At 33.7% G+C, this 21,361-nt stretch overlaps 3 protein-coding genes across 3 annotated transcripts in view; 2 read left to right on the top strand and 1 right to left on the bottom strand.

Moving 5' to 3' along the window:
- Window positions 1-8,096: 8,096 nt before the first annotated feature.
- Window positions 8,097-21,361, bottom strand: part of LOC147077370 (uncharacterized) — a 25,773-nt gene continuing 12,508 nt past the window's right edge. Inside the window, exons 3-4 of the mRNA XM_085940809.1 lie at window positions 10,589-10,960; window positions 8,097-10,253 (exon numbers count right to left, since the gene is read on the bottom strand). Of these exons, the coding sequence (XP_085796935.1) occupies window positions 10,239-10,253; window positions 10,589-10,960 (387 nt within the window). The 3' untranslated portion in view covers window positions 8,097-10,238. The remainder of the gene's footprint in view (window positions 10,254-10,588; window positions 10,961-21,361) is intronic.
- The window catches only part of LOC147077369 (uncharacterized), a 32,931-nt gene continuing 22,674 nt past the window's right edge, over window positions 11,105-21,361 (top strand). Inside the window, exon 1 of the mRNA XM_085940810.1 lies at window positions 11,105-11,308. Coding sequence (XP_085796936.1) covers window positions 11,220-11,308 — 89 coding nt within the window. The 5' untranslated portion in view covers window positions 11,105-11,219. The remainder of the gene's footprint in view (window positions 11,309-21,361) is intronic.
- Window positions 13,728-15,997, top strand: LOC147077371 (uncharacterized). The gene is made up of 3 exons (XM_085941500.1): window positions 13,728-14,194; window positions 15,080-15,174; window positions 15,615-15,997. Exons 1-3 carry the CDS (start codon window positions 13,858-13,860, stop codon window positions 15,960-15,962), a joined length of 780 nt encoding a protein of 259 aa, XP_085797626.1. The 5' UTR covers window positions 13,728-13,857; the 3' UTR covers window positions 15,963-15,997.

Raw genomic sequence — 21,361 nt, 5'->3', positions numbered from 1 at the left:
TGAATTTTTACATTATTATTAATTGTAATATTATTAATACTTTGAAAACCCTGAGTGGGTTTTTTAAAAATGGATATCGAAATTTTCAAAATTTATCAAAATTACAGTGTTCGATGGTTATTTATTGACATTATTAATCAATTAAAATATTATTAGTATAATTGTCTTAATCGTGTGCTTAGATTATATTTAATAGTGGCGACGAATACATTACCAAATTTTCATTAAAGATTAAAGATTCAAATCGTTATTACAAGTCCATTGGTTATCACGGCATTATTTCAGACAAAATTTATCAAGAAATTAAACATAGCGTTAACGTAGCATTCAAAGCTAATAATAATCTAGGATTAAACTTAAAAAATAGTAAAGATAAAATCAACAAACTGGAGAAAAGCGGAGTTTATAAAATAACATGTGGCACATGTAGTCTATGCTACATTGGACAATCTGGCAGGTCAATAAAAACTCGTTTTGAAGAGCACCTCCGGTCTTTTAGGAATGGTAAAACAGATTCTCAGTTTGCTAAACATTTGATATCAAACTCGCATAGCATCAGTAACAATGAAACGCCACAATGTCTGCATATATGTAATAAAGGTCTAAAATTAAATTTACTTGAACAGTTGGAAATTAATCGCGAATTATCCAAAAGTTATCACATAATTAATGAAAATTTGGTAATGTATTCGTCGCCACTATTAAATATAATCTAAGCACACGATTAAGACAATTATACTAATAATATTTTAATTGATTAATAATGTCAATAAATAACCATCGAACACTGTAATTTTGATAAATTTTGAAAATTTCGATATCCATTTTTAAAAAACCCACTTAGGGTTTTCAAAGTATTAATAATATTACAATTAATAATAATGTAAAAATTCATAATATTGCTGGAACGAATAAGAAAATGTATTCTGTCTCTATCTATACACGTATAGTATTTAAGCAAAGGCAAACGGCCTATCTGAATAGTCTTGATAATGGTGTTACAACCGAAATAGCTATCGACAAACCTTTTTAAAAAAACCTGTAGAATTTAATATTAATTATATTTTCATTTCTTGTAAAATGGAATTCTACCAAGTAAATGCTAACTCAATTAATAAGATATTCTTGGTTCACTTCTCCTTGCATGCAGCGTATATTTTTTGTGTAGGTAAGTGATTGGACCCCTTACTCTAATCTGTTGCAGACTAGACAAATAGAAGTTAATGGATATTTATGTTCAAATAACTTTTTAAGGTTAAGCGACCAATAATTTATACACAAAAGCGAAGTGTGCCCCAAAAGTGGACAAGCCAAACGTAATTATTTTATTTGCACGTTAATGATAGTGATGATAATTTTAATAATCATGTTCCAAATTCACGATATTATATTGAAACCAACAGTAAAGGTTTCTACTGGGAATTATTGGCCACATTTTCTCCAATACGGAATAGTACCTGTCGTTAATAATCTATTACATCATGTGGAATTCTGATGTATGAAATTAATATTAAAATACTATCAATGATCGCACTGTGCACACTCTCCAACGACACACTATTAACATAACTGATAATATTGATATCGATTATTACGATTTGTCTAGGTTTCTACCAAGGGATTTTTCACGACGAATCACGATACAGACGAGAATCAACAATCCTCAGATGATGGCATCCAGGATAGAACGATACAGTATTCAGAAGTGACGATAGATGAGAATAGCATTAAACAAGAAATCTTAGAACGACGTGCTCCGAAGGAAATTCGACTTATTCTTAGAAGAGTAATCCATTTCTCACGTAATTTGATTTGCTGCATTTGTAACGCAGTTTTCGGATGCGGAAATGCTCTAAAAACTCACAAAATGGTGCACATAGATGTGATTCCTGATCAAAATCGAAGCATAAAAGTTTCGCACCATAGTAATGTCAATGTACATAAAAAGACAATTACTGGTGAAAAACCTTATAAATGCAATGTATGTTCATATGGATGCTCGCGACTTAGTGATCTTAAGAGACATAAAATGACACATACCGGTGAAAAACCTTATAAATGCAATGTATGTTCATATAGATGCTCGCGAATTGGTCATCTTAAAGAACATGAAATGACACATACTGGTGAAAAACCTTATAAATGCAATATATGTTCATATAGATCCTCGACATCTTGTCGTCTTAAAAGACATAAAATGACACATACCGGTGAAAAACCTTATAAATGCAATGTATGTTCATTTAGATCCTTGACATCTGGTCATCTGAAAACACATAAAATGACACATACTGGTGAAAAACCTTATAAATGCAAACTATGTTCATATGGATGTACGACATCTAGTGATGTTAAAAAGCATAAAATGACACATACCGGTGATAAACCTTATAAATGCAATGTATGTTCATATAGATGCTCGCAACTTAGTAATCTTAAAAACCATGAAATGAGACATACCGGTGAAAAACCTTATAATTGCAATGTATGTTCATATAGATGCACGACATCATCTCAGCTTAAAACACATAAAATGACACATACCGGTGAAAAACCTTATAAATGCAGTGTGTGTTTATATAGATGCTCGCGTATTGGTGTTCTTAAAATACATAAAATGACACATACTGGTGAAAAACCTTATAAATGCAAACTATGTTCATATGGTTGTACGACATCTAGTGCTCTTAACAAGCATAAAATGACACATACCGGTGATAAACCTTATAAATGCAATGTATGTTCATATAGATGCTCGCAACTTAGTAATCTTAAAAACCATGAAATGAGACATGTTGGTGAATAACCTTTTTCAAACAATATTTTTCATATTATGCAGGTGATACTTTTCGCATTCCTGAATAGTATCTTCAAGTGACCTACCTCACAAGTGTCTGAAACATGAACTCTTGATGAAAGATAAAATTAAAAAAAAATGGATAGCTTGCGCAACTTGACATGAAAAGATGCTTCTTGGGCACAACGGTAAAGATTGCAAAAAAAACTAATGGACAAGGAAGCAGACAAAAATAAGCGATGTGATCGAGCTCGCTAAACAGATGAAATGGTAATAGACTAGAGATGTCTATCAGTGAGTGGACAACTGCTGGACAAATGGCGTCCTACAGTGGTACCCAAAGAGCGGAGCACTTAATGCCCACAGGTACACCCTTAAGCCCGCTGCATTCATAGTGTTTGGAGAATGCACGTGACAGCAAAAAAACTGGGTACCGAGAAGTCTAGAGGTAGCTTTACTGGGTTTCGAGAAAAAACTTCAACTTGCTTCCAGCCAAATAGATTCTGGCTTCCTGGAAAGTAGTTAAATACCATCTATCTATAGAGTGCACACTGGAGACCTAAAAAATGTTGGTATGACTTGGAATTATGCTAAGAGACTTCAGAGCGATATGTATTCTTGACGGCGGCAGTGTGGTGTCTAGCTAACAAGGGGAAACAATTTAAAATTAATAAATTATGTCAATTACATATTGGTTTTTATTTTCTTTTAATGTGTTTACTGTCAATAAATGGTTGAACTGCATTGTATTATGAATTTAATAAATCGCAAAATTATAAATTAGTACCTACTTATTTTACTTTTAGTTTTTAATAAATCTGGACCGGTTTCGTCCGCTTTAGAGGGACATTATCAACTTTAGAATTGTCCCTCTGAGGCGGAAGTTGATGAAGCACTAAAATTTTTTGCGTTTTATTAAATTAAACAATAATATAATATAGAAATATTTTATAATTAATTTTTAGGTACATTATCGGGAGTAACACTGACCCACCTTATTAGGTTCACGGGCGGCTTGAAGGGTGGTTATTGAATTATTATAACACACAAGTGATACACTGATTTATAATGTTGAAACAAGTGTGGCTTTCTGTTGGGATGGTATATCCGCCGCGTGGGCAGCAAACCCTTGCGTGGTACCACCGCTTTTATAGTTTTTTATCATACTGATTGGAAAATATCTATTATTATTATCTTAAGAAGGGCGGGAGGGAGATGCGTAAGAAGTCTGAAGAGTATAGCTAAATTTCCGAATGTTCTCAGGCCTTTTTGGGTTTTGAAAATTTAACGTTGCTTGGGTTTCGAAGCAACCTTGGCTCGGCTGAAGTTTAGGGATAGAAAATAGCATTGGGCGCAGGGCAGGTACTCGAAGATCGCCTCTCGCAGAAATCGTTTGCGAAATGTTATTTAATTCATAATATTTATCAGGGATTGCAAACTTTTTACATGGGTGTGTTTGTTATTGAGGTAAGGTTTGTGATATGAAATTGTTGACGTTTTTATGGAGAAGGGTTTTACCTAATCATCGAGTATCTATTATTTAAATGCCACCATTCAAAGATCAGATGCTACATTCATCATGATAATAAGTATATGTAGGTACGCTATGTTCCGCTCTGCGGAGTCGAAGCCTAGACGTTAAATAAGAATACTGAAAGCTTTCTATGTGTGGCTATTTTGGGGTACCATCAAAATATCCTTGGTTTATCACATAACCAGTCTTAAGAATTAAACACCAGCAATCAAGACTCATTAACTCATAGATAACAGAATACTTTGACAATATTTACTTTAATGAGAAATATGATTAATTACTCATTTTATATTATATTGCTCAATCTATTGGTGAATGCATAGAATCAACGTTTTTTTGGTAAGACCTACAATCCAGCGGTCGGTATGTCCAAGTTCCCAATGGCATATATTTTATGCTGGTAATAGGTTTTTTCCTATTCTGGAGAGTGCAGTTTATTGTCAGAATAGAAAATGATGTCTCTGCCACTACTATTTTCTTGTCTGTACAGCAAAACGCAAGAACTGATTTCGCTGGCACCTCTGTTAGCTAAAGCTTGATTAAAAAAACTAGCATTTACCAAAGATATTGGACGGTGCAATCTCTTTAGCATTGACCTATTTTGTTTCCTAGTTAAGTAGTTATGTCAAATATTGTAACAGTTTAACTTTATTTTATAAAAAAGCCGTTACATCACCACATGCAACTTTGAGGAAGGAGCGTAAATCAAAACATATCGCTATTGAATCCACAGATTTGGTGGCAATGGTACCTAACATGGGATTTTCACCGCGAGCCATTTTGTTTATTTTATAAATGAGTTGGGTAGGTAGGTACTGAGTTTCAGACACCTTTTCTCATTAGTACCAGCGATCTTAAAGGCTTAAAATTATTCGGTAGGTCTATTCAATCGTTATTTTAAGTGGTTCCTTTAGAACCCCAGGGGTCTTTGTGACCGTTGAAGAAGTCTGTTGCAAGTTATAAATAATTTGGCGGTGCGTAGATAACGTCGGTGTGGGGGGGGGGGTCCGCGAAATGTTAATATAGGTACTTACAAAAATATTTGACACATTTTCATTATTATGAATGTTAAAATAAATAGCAGTTCGTTGGTTGCCTAAATCTGTACCTATGTTTGGATTGATTTTATGCACTCTTTGATTCAGTGCTGTAATTCTTGTAAAGTAAAAAAGACTTAATAGACCAGAACGTAACGCACCTACTGATGTACTTACCCTCAAGTTCAAAGCTAGCTCAGGTTGTTGGTGTGCACTTGAGGTGTCAATAAATAATAATTAATAGTGTAATAAATTGTTTGTTTCGACTTTGTAATTTAATACTATAAAGGAGCACGGGTCCAGAATTAAAAAAAACACCAGGATTAGCTTTACTTCGTATAATGTTTTCACCAAATATTTTTATAATATTCCTTTACACTTGCATCTTAATATTAATTTATGACTTAATATGAATATGAAAATACTTTATAACAAGGTTCTTAATATTTATTATTTTTTAGATACCTAAGTAATGTGATATAACACAATACGAATTAGTCTTTACAATTATTATTGCTTTGAATTACAATCCTTATTGTTTTTTTAATTTACAATTGAGGCTTTTGGATTACAATCGTTATTGTTCTTATTTTATAATAATTATTATTATATTTGAGCTATCACTTAAACACCTAGCGATGACTTTAAGTTATCCGGATAATTAAACAATCTCTGCAGCGACCGGCGTCGGCTGTAAGTTTGCACTATTTTTCGTAACAAACCGTTGAGGTCATAATTATTATTACGTGCATCTCAGTCTGAGGCTCTAACCGCCCTTCCCGCGAGAACCGGCGCCTTTTACAGAGATAAATTACTCCGCGTAACTCTGCTTCTAATAGGTTAACAGTTGACATCAAAATTATTATCCGAATACATAAAATCTTATATCTACAAATATTTCCAACATTGTCTAAGTACAAATCTTAATAATAATGAATATTGGGTTCTTATCTTAATACACATGTCTATTTACATAATAATGTTTATTTACAATTCAAAACAATACCAAATCAAACATTATAATATAATTGTTATTACCTACTAATTTTCTTTAGCTTTCATCTCCTTCTTTCCGTTAGCAGTATAATGTATTCATCTAAGTTATACCTATATGTTTATCAATTAGCTTATATTATGTAGACAAAATTTCCATATTTTATCGCTAGACATATTATAAAATTATCCAATATTATTACTAGACAAGCACTTCCCTCATCTTTCACCCTGTTTTACCGTTTACTTCTACGCCTCGTATACCAGCTCGATACGCAAGAAATAGGACTTTTATCTGAGGAAGAAAATCGATCATATTATGTTTAAAGCCTTTTGACTACAAGGTCAGGGAACAAGTTTACGCTAATTAATTACTCAAGGATGGATAATGGTATAAGACCAAAGTCCAGGAACGTAACACTACATATAGTTATTATGAATGTAGCATCAGATCTTTTCAATGTTGGCATTTAAAATAATTCTAGGTGATTAGGTACTACTAAGTACACTCTAGTTAGGCAGGTAGGTACCTACAAAGTTTAAAAAAATCGTACTTGTATCTCTAGAGATATAGTATAAATAAATAAATTAGCTACAAGAATTTTACACTACATATTCCTATAACAATATTATTTTCCAATATGCTGGGTGTATAGAAAGACAATCCGTCACTATATTTATAGATTACAGGAGCCAATAATAAATACTACACATCATTATTATTTAGTTGAACATTATGGTAATTTGTGCAAAACCATTTATTACTGCACTCAAGTAAGTACATAATCATAAAGATAATAAAATACTGCCACTGTTGCGCATATAAAAAAATGGAATGGAAACAAAGCGATATTAATGTTTTTGTGGCGTTTCCAACTTAACCACGATTCATGCGCTTGCAAAATAATTACAAATGTTAGTTATAAAGTTAAAAAAAATGTCGTCATTCCTATGTGTCAATTAGGGAACCAATCTCGAGCTAAAATTTAGATCCCGCGATTACAATTTGACTATTTCGGGATTGGTATTTTTTTCGATAGTAAATATAGCATTTTTATATACTTATAAAATATAAAAGTATGATTAAAATTCTGAAGTGTTACGTTGAGTACATTTAGGTTATTCAGTAAGGGCAATAATACCCTTACAGAATTATAAATATTCAAAGATTATGACGTGTGAACCTTGTTTACTTAAAACTAACCAGAATGGACTTGGTTCACTTGGCTCGTGAACAACTCTTATAGCATTGATAAAAACGGTAAAAAAACGTCTAGAATAGTTAACACTTATTATGAAAATTGTGTTCGTTTAATCTTGGAATTACATATTAGGTTTAAATCATTGGACTCTAAAGACGCACCAAGCGCGTAACGGTGAAGTGGCCATTCGATATAATTAACACGCTAATTGAATGTAGTAATTATCTTTGCTCGCATACCATGACTTCAGTGATGTCTAACTGGTTTAAATAATCGGATTTATTATTCTTCTAATGTTAAAATTACGTACAGCAGTAAAAATCGTTATGTAGAGTTTTTATATTTTAACTCTACAAATGTCAAGTTGTTGTCTATGGTCATTGATTGGCCATAGGCAATAATAATGAAATGAGTCAACAATTCAGTTGCAAATCCGGCCTTCAACAGTACAGTCAATCATGCGAGCAACTCCGCATAAAGTTTAATTAATGTTTATCTTAAATGTGTGAGGACAATATAAAACAATCCATATCAAACCTGTGTCTCATTTAATCGTGCCCCAGAACATTATAGTACGAGTATCACACACACGAAGCAATCTTCTACATACAAATAATATACGTTATATCTTCACAACCAAAAACAATAGGTCATAACGTCCATAGTTGGTTATTATCCGCGAGCAAACGGCGATTCCACGTGTGACGTGTGCGGGTACATACACGTCACTAACATTATGATTTTGTACACATACCGATTGTTTGTGATTGATGAAAAAATCAACCCCGAAAGAATTAATCGAAAATTGTCCGGGAGGGATCCCGTGATTAGAAACTCTAGTGTCAATTCGCTCAGATGCTATGCCACAAATACTAATTTGTCACATGATGTTTGACAGACTGCATAAGTGGTACGTCTTCAAAAACGCATTACATAAATATAAAATAATGGATAAGTTAGCGAGTACCTGTATTAACATACGTCATGATTGGAAGGCTATAACACTAGTATGTCTTTGTATGTTTTTCAAGACTACTAGATGTCGAGCAATTATATAAACGTACATTGCATTTATAAGGTTTTTCACCAGCATGTCATTTTATGTTTCTTAAGATCACCAAGTTGCGAGCATCTATATAAACATACATTGCATTAGGAGGTTTTCATCACTATGTGTAATTTATGCGTTTTGAGATAAACAAGTCGCGAGTATCTAAATGAAAATACATTGCATTTATAAGGCTTTTCACCAGTAGGTGTGATTTTATGTTTTTTAAGTTCACTGAGTTGCGAGCATGGACGTGAACAGAGATTCTTACGAACTTACGATGACCAAGTTTCTAACATCTAGATGACCATACATTGCATTCATAGGGTTTTTTTTTACCAGTATGTGGTTTGAGCTGACTAGATGTCGAGGATTTATATGAACATACATTGCATTTAAGGAGGTTTTCACCAGTATGTGACATTTTATGAATCTTAAGATGACTAAGTCGCAAGCATCTATGTGAACATACATTGCATTTATAAGGTTTTTCACCAGTATGTGTCATTCTATGTCTTCTGAGATGACCGAATTGCGAGCATCTATATGAACATACATTGCATTAATAAGGTTTTTCACCAGTATGTTTTATTTTATGTCTTTTGAGATGACCAAGTTGCGAGCATCTATATGAACAAAAATTGCATTTATAAGGTTTTTACCAGTATGTGTCATTTTATGTGTTTTAAGCTGACTAGATGTCGAGGATTTATATGAACATACATTGCTTTTAAAGGGTTTTTCACCAGTATGTGTCATTTTATGTGTTTTGAGATGTCCAAGTTGCGAGTATCTATACGAACATACGTTATAATTAGAAGGCTATAACACTAGTTTGTCTTTGTATGTGTTTTAAGACTACCAGATGTCGAGCTTCTGTATAAACGTACATTGCATTTATAAGGTTTTTTACCAGCATGTGTCATTTTATGTCTCTTAAGATCACCAAGTTGCGAGCATCTATATGAAAAAACATTGCATTTGTAAGGTTTTTAACCAGTATGTCATTTTATTTTTTTAAGATAACTATATGTCGAGCATCTATATAGACCAAACATTGAATTCATAAGGTTTTTTTTACCAGTGTTATTTTATGTGTTTTGAGATGACTAGATTTCGAGGATCTATACGAACATACATTTCATTTAAAGGGCTTTTCACCATATGTGTCATTTTATGTATCTTAAGATCACGAAGTTGCGAGCATCTCTATGAACATACATTGCATTTATAAGGTTTTTCACCAGTATGTTTCATTTTATGTCTTCTGAGATGACCAAATTGCGAGCATCTATATGAACATACAATGCATTTATAAGGTTTTTCACCAGTATGTTTCATTTTATGTCTTCTGAGATGACCAAGTTGCGAGCATCTATATGAACATACATTGCATTTATAGGGTTTTTCACCAGTATGTGTCATTTTATGTGTTTTAAGCTGACTAGATGTCGAGGATTGATATGAACATACATTACATTTAAAGGGTTTTTCACCAGTATGTGTCATTTTATGTGTTTTGAGATGTCCAAGTTGCGAGAATCTATATGAACATACATTGCATTTATAAGGTTTTTCACCAGTATGTGTCATTTTATGTATCTTAAGATCACCAAGTCGCGAGCATCTATATGAACATACACTACATTTATGAGGTTTTTCACCAGTATGTGTCACTTTATGTATCTTAAGATCATTAAGGCGCGAGCACCTATATGAACATATACTGCATTTATAAGGTTTTTTACCAGTATGTGTCATTTTATGTCTTTTGAGCTGACTAGAAGTTGAGGATTTATATGAACATACATTGCATTTAAAGGGTTTTTCACCGGTATGTGTCATTTGATGTCTTTTGAGATTACCAAGTCGCGAGCATCTGTATGAACATACATTGCATTTATAAGGTTTTTCACCAGTATGTTTCATTTTATGTCTTCTGAGATGACCAAGTTGCGAGCATCTGTATGAACATACATTGCATTGATAAGGTTTTTCACCAGTACTTGCATTTTTATTTGCTTTAATATTATGTTGAGAAAATACTGTGACTTGATTTTGATCATCAATCACGTCCATGTGAGTAATTTTGTGAGTTTTTAGAGCACTTTTGCTAACAAAAACTGCGCTACAAATGCAGCATATCAAATTTCGTGAGAAATGGATTACTCTTCTTAGAATAAGGCGAAGTTCCTTCGGAGTATCTTGTTCATGGATTTCTTTATTAATGTCTTTCTCATCTATCGTGACTTCTGAATACTGCATCATTGTATCCTGGATTCCATCACCTGAGGATTTTTGACTGTCACCTGTATCGTGATGCTTTGTGAAAAATCTCTTGGTAGAAACCTAGAAAAAAAATTATTATTATCAATTGTTATGTGTTATAATATTCCATTTGTTATTTTTTTTCACTTTGCTTTTCAGCATTTTTGCAGACATTATTAAATAACGAAATGAGAGTAAAATGACAATAGTTTCGTTGGATAGTGAGCATAGGCCTGTGACACCTGTGTTCTTGGAGATGAAATTTTGACGACATAACTGCCTTATAATCAATTCTGTCACTAAATAAAATTGCGTTTACCACCCATAACAAAACCAAAGTATGAACCAAGTCGTAAGTTCCGCAGTTCATACTGATCGGTTTAACAACTACTCAGGATGGGCTGTGGATGCCATGAGTCGACCTAAGCGGTAAGTATTATAGATGTAGTATATAGGATTAATTAAATAAATGTATAGGTATTACTGGTATGCATAACGAATACATATGTATTTAAATGTTTAATTGTATTGCCATAAGATCACCGAGCAAGTTTAATAGGCCATTACGCAATGCGTAGATTCGATTAAATTAATAATCATTTTATAATTGCCTTTATATTATGATCAAAATGACATATCAGAATACGTCGTTGTTATATAGAATCGTGTAAAAAGCAACATATTTTATTATTATGCAAAATTTACGTAAATTTAATAATATAGTGCAAGCTCTCCTTATGTTTGCTATATAACTCCGTATGTCAGACAGAGCCAGCGCTCGGGCCAATTTTACACACACGTTTTGTTTAAAGTATAACGTGCAATGAGTGGAAAGAGCACACACGAGGTAGGCATTTCTTTATAGACAAACTCCATACGAGTGAGCGAGATGATACCGTAATGCTAAAACAGAATTAATCAAAATTTGTGATGCCATAATTGATTTATGTAAACTTAGATATTATGTAGGTGTCAATACCATACCATCCAGCATGACTTGGCAGGAAACCATTAATTTATAACTACAATGTAACTTGCAACTTAATATTGTTAAAATTACAAAACAAGAGATTTATGTGAGTCAATCAATTTTAAACAGAAAGCTAATTTAGCAAAATAATATTATAATAAATCAATCAATCAATCAATAAAATCGCTAATTAATAAATAATGTAATGTTAGTTTACCATCACATGCACAAAAGTTGTTTGTATGAAAATCAATCTTGCTCAAGTATTAAAAACTGCATAATTGTTCAAATTAAAATCAATTATTTATAATTTACAAACGAGTCATGCATTGCACAATAAACCTCATAAGCATGATTATGAAAAATATTCAAGTAGTTTATCGCAGCATTTTCTATTGCATCGAATCACTCTAAAACACTCAGTAGAAGAAAGCAACATCGTCTTTAACTCATCAAAGGTTGAACCGTAAGGTTATCGTGCGCTCCGCCCAATCGATTTCGTAAATCCATCAGAACGCATAATCGTGATTTCATTCAGCTAAATTATAATCTTTAAACTTATCTGTAATAATTAAATTAATATTAATTTGGAAGAAGATAATAAAACCAGGGTTCATTTTATTCACACACCAAATTCTGAGTTGTTCCTTTCTTAGTCAACCTACCCTGCCTGTTCCTTATTCCATCTCACTCCGATGGATATGAGGCGAACATAGTGCCAACTAATTTAATCGATATAACATGAAATACGAGTACCATTTAATCTCCCACAATCCACAATGTTTTATTTCTTAAAGAAATATACTTAAATAAGCATAAAATTATATAATTAATTATAAGTAATTATGTACCTACCTACATATTTATAATATTTTACAATTAAAAATTTGAACAATGTCTGTCACCTTTATAAAAATAAGTAGCCTGTGTAACTATAATTACATATCAGTTAAATAGTATGTTTGATTACTGCCACTAATTAAAACTATCACATATTACCCTAGAATCCCAAAAAATGACAACAAATAAAAATCAAATAATATTGCAAATTACATTAAAGCACCTCCAATAATAGACTGAGCCAGCCCTACTTATAGCTAATTAGGGGAGGGGGGGGTGTTAATAGCTTGATTTGAATGACAGTAAGTTAGGTATAAGGCGAAAATAAATAATGAAAGGAGTTTTACCTACCATTAAAACTCTTATTATTCTTGTTGACTCTGAAGTCCGTTGAGATGTTGATCGTATTTTTTGCCTTGTGTTCTTCTGTGCTGGCCCGTTTTTACCCCCTTTTCTTCTCTATTATTCTCCTCTCTGGTTGTTCATATTGTTTTGTCGGCTGGCAGGACTGATGCTTGTATCGTTGCGTGCTTTGTCAGGTTATGGAAAATGTATAATAATTTATATGGTTAATGGAAACCAATTCTAACCTAACCTTGCAAATAATGCAGTATAATCGGCTATTTTCAAAATTTCTTTGCTTTGGCTCCATGTAAACTGACAATAACCAAGTAATGTTGTAGAATAATATCTGTACGTTAGAGGATACACCGCGGAAGTCCTGTTTTTACCGTTTCTGAGTTAAATATGCAGAAAATTTTATTTTATTTCATTACACAAATGAATGAAACACTGAAATCCATAAGTAGTAAATTAAGCGATATAGCTAATTAAAAATCCATTGAAGTCCATTTCACTTTAGTGCATAAACAACGGTGTCCTTTTTACGACGTTTATGCTCTAATGCCGGCGCTCCATTGGCACGCAAGTCAGACGATTTACAGTCTTCGGACTTTTTTTTCGCGTGGAGCACCCCAGGTCTGCGGACTTTTTAATCCGCAGACCAGGCTCGTTGGATTTCAAACATGTTTGATATTTTACTCGCCGAGCCGCTGAAATTCGTACGTTCACCACGCTTTACCGTCACATTATTTATATCTATGCCGACGGACGACAGCGCCATCAACTGTCATTCAAAGTGTTCGGACATCTCACATCGATAACAACAATGGTAGATCTACGGGTGCATTCGAAAAGTTTCTTGGAAGATTTAATTAGTTGTTTTAAAGACAACCCATCGTTGTGGAAGACGACCAGCCCACTATACAAGAATCGTGATGCCAAGTCCTTGGCGTATGCGGAACTTTTGGAGATTTTAATCAAGGTGGAGCCGCAGGCAAGGGTCGACGATGTTAAAAAGAAAATACAGACATTGAGGTCGGGTTACAGAAAGGAGAGAAATAAAGTAAGGACATCATATCGAAGCGGAGCCGGCACAGACGCAGTTTATCTACCCAAACTGTGGTACTATAAAAATTTGGAGTTCTTGAACGACCAAATGGAAGGTACGTAGGAATGCTTTAAAGCTATTTATTATACACGTGCAGATTATGAAATTGTCGTACCTAGCTCTGAAAGTGACATCGCATTAGATTAGCTACTATTAAGCAATTAAAACATACAGCTATGAATCATTTCTAGTCACAATAAAATTTCTTATTCTTTGCCGAGGTAGGTAATAAATAATAATAATATATAGGTACGAGGGAATGCTTTAAAGCTATTTATTATACACGTGCAGACTATGACATTGTCGTATCTCTGAAAGTGACATCGCATTAGATTAGCTACTATTAAGCAATTAAAACATACAGCTATGAATCATTTCTAGTCACAATAAAATTATTTATTCTTTGCTGAGGTAGGTAAGAAATAATAATATATAGGTACGATCATGGCGGTGGAAGCGCGGCTTATTGAGTCGTGGTCGGGTCCCAGGTTCAAATCCTGGGTCTGACAAGTACACATTGAATTTCAATTTGTGTATGAGTCAGAGTATGGACCTAATATGTTGAGCAAGTGGCTGACATCCATTTCTCGTAAAAACAAAATCTGTCAATACAAACCTCCACTCCGTGGAGGTCCATATTATGATCGGACATGGTCGAAAGAAGAAGAAAAGAAATGATCATAAAATCAAAAATCGCTCGAGTTAGGTTCCTTCAGAGACAATCAATAAATCGTCAATCATCAATCAAAATTAATGGTACAGTTTGGTTATGAGGAATACAGCGGAAAACACATTTTGAAAATACCCGATATACTGGATTACACCAATTATACCAATATCAATATTAACCGTATGAAGGAATGGGTACTTAGGGGAGAGATAATAAAAAACAAGTTTGAGTATTATGTTGTATTTTAACAATTTACATTTTGTTTTACAGAATCGAGCTCAATATCCAGCATGGTGGACGATTTGGAAAACATGTCTCCTGATGAGAGTTACTCCAACTCGTTAAACAACGAAGATTGTATTGAGGTAAAACATTTTAACTAAATTGTTACATTGGTTTAATTTATCTATTGCTTATCATACTTTCTTGCCATGTGACAGCCCCGGTAGTATTAAAATATTTTTTTGGTGCAGGTATTTTTAATCTGCCTTCGTCTAAACGTTTGAAAAAATCAGATTTTCTCAGTACGCCTCCATCAGAAATACGTCCATTTGTTCCAACATCAACATAAATAAATTCATAATTAGCATTTGCAATCGCCATCAAAACAATGCTGTGGAAATGTTTGTAATTATAAAAGTGGGAGCCGGCGCCTGCAGGTGGCACGATTGCAATGTGTTTCCCATCAACTGCGCCCAGGCAATTTGGAAATTGCCATTTACTATTAAATTCTTCTGCAATCGTCTCCATTTCTTCGTGCGTATCAGGGAACTGCAACAAAAAATAATCAACATTTTATTTACAGATAGAATATTCGCCTTCAACATCCACGTTGTCGACTACTCCAAGGTCGAATCTCAATAGAGCACCAAAACCCCCATCGTTCAAACGAAAAAAATCGAATGATAGCGCCAACAAAGTGTTAGAATTAATCACCGACAAACTAAGCAAGACTGAAGATGAATTTGATGTTTTTGGCAAAATGATGGCCATGAAACTACGATCGATGTCACAGGGACAAAGATTGCTGGCCGAGAAGCTGATGCATGAAGTTGCCTTTATGGGACAAAGTGACAAAATAATGCCAGCAACTACTGTTCATACTCAACCAGTTTATCGTATATTAAGCAAAAATGTACAAAAGCCGGTATAATAAATTAATGTTTTTTGTATGAATAAATATCTTGTAAAAATATTTGTTTTTTTGTTTGTTTTTATGCCTATAAACCTTAGCTTAAGCGATACAACAAATGGTAAGTATTTGAGCTATGTTAGCAAACCTATATTATTATGTGGCCTCATTTAGAAATCAAATTCCATGCTTGCTTTTCGAAGAATATGACTAGTATTACAATACATTCAACAGGAATAATTAAGCAGCTTGCTTACAGCCTATATGGAGAGTCCTGGCTAGGTACAGCATTCTAATGGTCTATTGAATATTTAGCATGTCAACGATGGCCTTATTTGTGACTATATATATACCTATCTCAAATGCATCTTGTCTGCCATTCTTATGATGTTGCCGTCTATGATTTATATAGTTTCTGCCACGTGAATTACATTCTTTTTTTTTCTTTTGACCATGTCCGATCCTAATAGGATCATATGGGCCGGGCCTCCACAGAGTGGAGGTTTGTATTAACAGATTTTATTTGTACGAAAAATGGATGTCAGCCACTTGCTCAACGTATTAAGACATGCACAAATTGAAAAAAAATATGTGAACTTGCCAGACGCAGGATTCGAACCTGGGACCCTCGACACTATAGACAGGTGCTTAATCCACGCGTTTATCGTGGGTGTACAGTGTGTACAGTTCAATTTAATTAAAATACTTTCCATTTTGATTTTATTTTTGCACATTTATTGAACTTATTCATTTTGAGTATCCATTTTCATATCGAAGTTCGCCGGGTCAGCTAGTTTTTATATAAAACACTAATTTTAATAAAATTTTATATGGAAAAGGTGCATTTTGTTTTTTTCTATTAAAACAATGGACCCGCATCCGCAAGTTTGTTCGTCAATTCTCAAACTATAAGGCCGCAACTGCAAAAATCCACAATTCAATTTAAAAAAAATATATCTATATATTTAAGAAGTAGGTACAGTAGGATAAAGTACACAAAATTATTCTAATATGGTACAATTTTCAGCAGTCTACTGCAATTAATTAAATTGTAGTTAATTATTTTACATTCAAACTCAAATTATACAAGATCATGTTATCAGCAGTTACGACCCTATCGATCTCAATGTGCGATATGTTTACAAAAAGGCAGATGAGAGTACGCAATGTGCTGCGGTTAGCTGGAATGTCTCTCGGTGAGTATACATTCACTTGCCAAATGCAGTCATACATTAGTGGCCACTGAAAGCAGAGGATGCAGCTGTGGCAGGTCTTATCCAGAAATGGATTGACTGTTACATAATAATATTAATCATGTTGTTATTTTCAGGAGTGCGAAGACAGCCTGATCAATATAAAGTCAGAGAATGATAATGAGGGTGTCATAATCAAACAAGAATTCGTTGACGATGCAATTTGCCAAATCAATAATGAGAATCCTCAACCCGGCTCCTCCGATCGACAATACAGCCCAGTAGACCAGGTACGTTCATTTACATGTTCAATAATAACATAACTTTTAAACATTTTTTTATATTCAAATGATCGATATCTACATTGTATTAAAATTAATATAGTCACCGCAGTTGTTCTCAACGTTGAAAATTCTGGTCACCCAATTTGGATGTCACTTATTCGAGCACTGCTGGAACAATATTGGCTTCCATAGGGTTTATCAGCATAAAACCTGTGACTCCACGAAGTTTTACAGGAAATAATCCATATATTTTAAATCGCACGACCTTAGAGGAGGCCAATAACTGTCATGTCCATTTCACGAAATCAACTCAAGCAATCGTTTATAATCGGTTCCCGAAAGAAAATAAATGACGAACGTGTTGTGTTTTCGGATTATATTTTCGTAGTAAAGTCCATTTCGTCGTTGAAACTAGAAAATTGTGTAACTCCGTTTTAATCGAAAATTGACTTTGAATGCCATCTAGTGGCCGTTGATAATATCTATCCGTCTTGCAAATTTTGTAATTCCAGAAAAATTGTATCATTGTTAAATCATGGATGATTTCACTCCAAAACCATACATTTGTATAGGAAACCATAATGTTTTTTGTCTCTCCTGTAAAGTAGTGTTTTTGGAGTTACACAATTTTCTAGTTTCAACGACGATTTGTAACGGCGACAAGAGACCCACAAATGGCGCTACCCATTGACGGCCTCGCAAGCGCTATATAGAAGGATCAGGATTTAACCATATGTTAACTCCGTATTTTTTATCTCAGTCTTACGGCCAGTCAGCTTAGTCTGATCAGGTCTGACCCTTTTGATCATGCGTGGCCTCAATTTTGAAACTTAGCATTTTACACTATCAAGATTCATTTGTTGCGTAAATAGTGTGGTTATCTTAAGTCTTATTTTGTTAATCTATTTTAGTAAAGGTACCTTTTGAAGTATTCTCCTTTATTTTTAAATAATCTCTGTGAACTCTGAATAAATACTTAACCTGGAACTATTTCTATTTTATAAACAAGCTATCCTATACATTTTTATTTCATGTTAAAATTCATACATACACCTGTGTGCTTATTTCGGATTTTAATAGTTTTTTAGTAACTAATAATAATTGTTATTGTGATATATCGAGTAGGTTTATAGAAAGTGTTAAATGACTCAAGTACAAGCCTAAGCATTCGGAAACTCTCCGACAACGAGTGGTCTTACCTTTCCTGCGCCTCCCTCTGCCGACCAATCATTATTCTATAGCAGTGATAGTGAACCTATGGCACGCGAATGTTAAAGAGAAAAAAATATTACTTAATATAATAATAATAAAAATAAAAAAAAGTAATACGAATAAATATCAGTACTTATATATACGTATATAAATTAATGACGACATAGCTGCGTATTTTCTACATTTTTTAATATTATTTTTACCAGTGGTATTGACCAATCGATGCGCAAACGGAACCGTCGAACCTGGTGCATAAATGACAGATTGTTTTGTATACAAAATAATAGGCAAATACTCGAATTCCTCGAAATACTCGTTTAATGTAAATATATAATTGAACAAATCGCTTCTAATGCTTTATGATTACTTCTGATTTTGATCGATTTAAAAAGCTTGAGACCACTGACCACAAAGCGAGAGAATGCCTCGTCTGATCGCAGCGAATTCTGGTGTCATTTTGTGTGTAAAAAACAAAGCTAAGTAATACAGTAACAAACTATTTCATTGGCACCAACAAAAATGTCTGTACCAAATAAGAAACAAAAACTTGGTGGAGCTAGTAGTAGTAATTCTGACAGACAGTGAAAATGGAAAAGCGTTCAGCTATGGGAAATAGAAAAGAAGCGTGGTTAAAATGCTCCCACGATCTTTTTGAAAACAAGCAAAAATAATATATTCCTAGAATAAAAGTAATGCATTCGTCTAAAAACACGGTGAAAGATAGAATCTATCATTGTAATATTTAAACTTTTTCTAATAGATTTCTTAAAAACTACTTTTTCATTTTTCACAATGAAAACTGCACGGTACGTCAGCCAGTCGAAAGATTATATTTTGAAAATTTTGGCACGCGTGCCTACGTAAAAAGGTTGATTAACACCGTGTCTAGGTATAATATTTCTACCTAGATCACCTACTTATAATGAACTGTTATTTAAAAATCACATTATTATTGAAATTTAATAAATCTTTTGTATGTTTTTTTAGATTATCGCTAGAAGCACTTTACCGGCCAATGCTGCAATGATATCGTCCTGGGACGTGTCTGAAGCACAATTGTCTAGCGAAGACCTACACATTGAGGAACAAGACATTAAGCTAGAACTGAATATATATATAGAAAGGTTCAAGGATGTCGCCTGTCGCAATAGTAAACGTGATATTTGTCAATCGAATATGGTAAACACAGAATTATTAGTGGCTGTTATACAACTGGAAAAGAGAACGTTTCACAAAGAAAATTTTGTGTGCAGTATCTGTTTTGATTTTTTTTCATCGTTCGACCTGATGTTGCTTCACAAAACGATACACAAAACCACAATTGCGAAAACGACCGATTCTGTTTCAAGGCTGGTTAAATGTGACGATGGTCATTTTTCAAGATTTCGTCCTGGTCACGTCATGAAGCCACTCGAAATGACTCATTCTGGTGAAAAGCCATTTAAGTGTGATAATTGCAATTACTCATCCAGACAGTCTGGTAGCATGAAAACACACAAAATGATTCATTCTGATGAAAAGCCATTTAAGTGTGATAAGTGCCAATACTCATGCAAACGTTCAAGTGACTTGAAAACACATAAAATGACTCATTCTGGTGAAAAGCCATTTAACTGTGATAATTGCAATTACTCATGCACGACGTCAGGTAGCTTGAAAACACACAAAATGTCTCATTCGGGCGAAACGCCATATAAATGTGATATATGTAATTACTCTTGCAGACAGTCAGGTAAACTGAGAAGACACGAAATGAGTCATTATGGTGAAAAGCCATTTAACTGTGATAAATGCAAATACTCATGCAGACAGTCAGGTAACATGAAAACACACAAAATGACACATTCTGGTGAAAAGCCATTTAAATGTGATATATGTAATTACTCATGCAGACAGTCAGGTTCTATGAAAGCACACAAAATGACCCATTCTGGTGAAAAAGCATTTAACTGTGATAAATGCATTTACTCATGCTCAACGTCTAGTAGCATGAAAACACATAAAATGACTCATTCTGGTGAAAAGCCATTTAACTGTGATAAATGCAATTACTCATGCACGACGTCTGGTACCATGAAAATACATGAAATGTTTCATTCTGGTGAAAAGCCTTTTAGCTGCGATAATTGCAATTACTCATGCACGACGTCAGGTCACATGAAAATACATAAAATGACTCATTCTGGTGAAAAGCCATTTTCACTGTGATAAATGCAACCACTCATGCACGATGTCAGGTAACATGAAAACACACAAAATGACTCATGGTGAAAAACCATTTAAATGTGATATATGCAATTACTCATGCAGACGGTCAGGTCACATGAAAACACATAAAATGGCTCATTTTGGTGAAAATCCTTTTAAATGTGTCAAGTGCAAATACTCATGCAGACGTTCAAGTGACATGAAAACACACAAAATGACTCATTCTGGTGAAAAACCATTTAAATGTGACACATGCACTTACTCATGCACGACGTCTGGTAACATGAAAAGACACAAACTGACTCATTCTGTTGAAAAGTCATAATGTGTTAAATGTAAATACTCGTGCATAACGTCCAGTAGCAAGACAATACACAAAAAGACTCATTTTGGTGATAAGCTTTTTAAATGTAATTTATCTAATATTTACTCATGCATTTGATCTGGTAGCATGAAATGGCATAAAAAGACTAATTCTGGTGAGAAACCATTTAAATCTTATGTTTATGTAATTAATCATGCA

The sequence above is a fragment of the Rhyacophila brunnea genome, unplaced genomic scaffold, assembly GCF_057557595.1.
Source record: "Rhyacophila brunnea isolate RB1 unplaced genomic scaffold, BYU_Rbru_1.0 scaffold_13, whole genome shotgun sequence".
NCBI classification, from domain to species: Eukaryota; Metazoa; Arthropoda; class Insecta; order Trichoptera; family Rhyacophilidae; genus Rhyacophila; species Rhyacophila brunnea.
The sequence above is the reverse complement of the archived record's forward strand: the minus strand, read 5'-3'. Positions and strand labels throughout refer to the sequence as shown.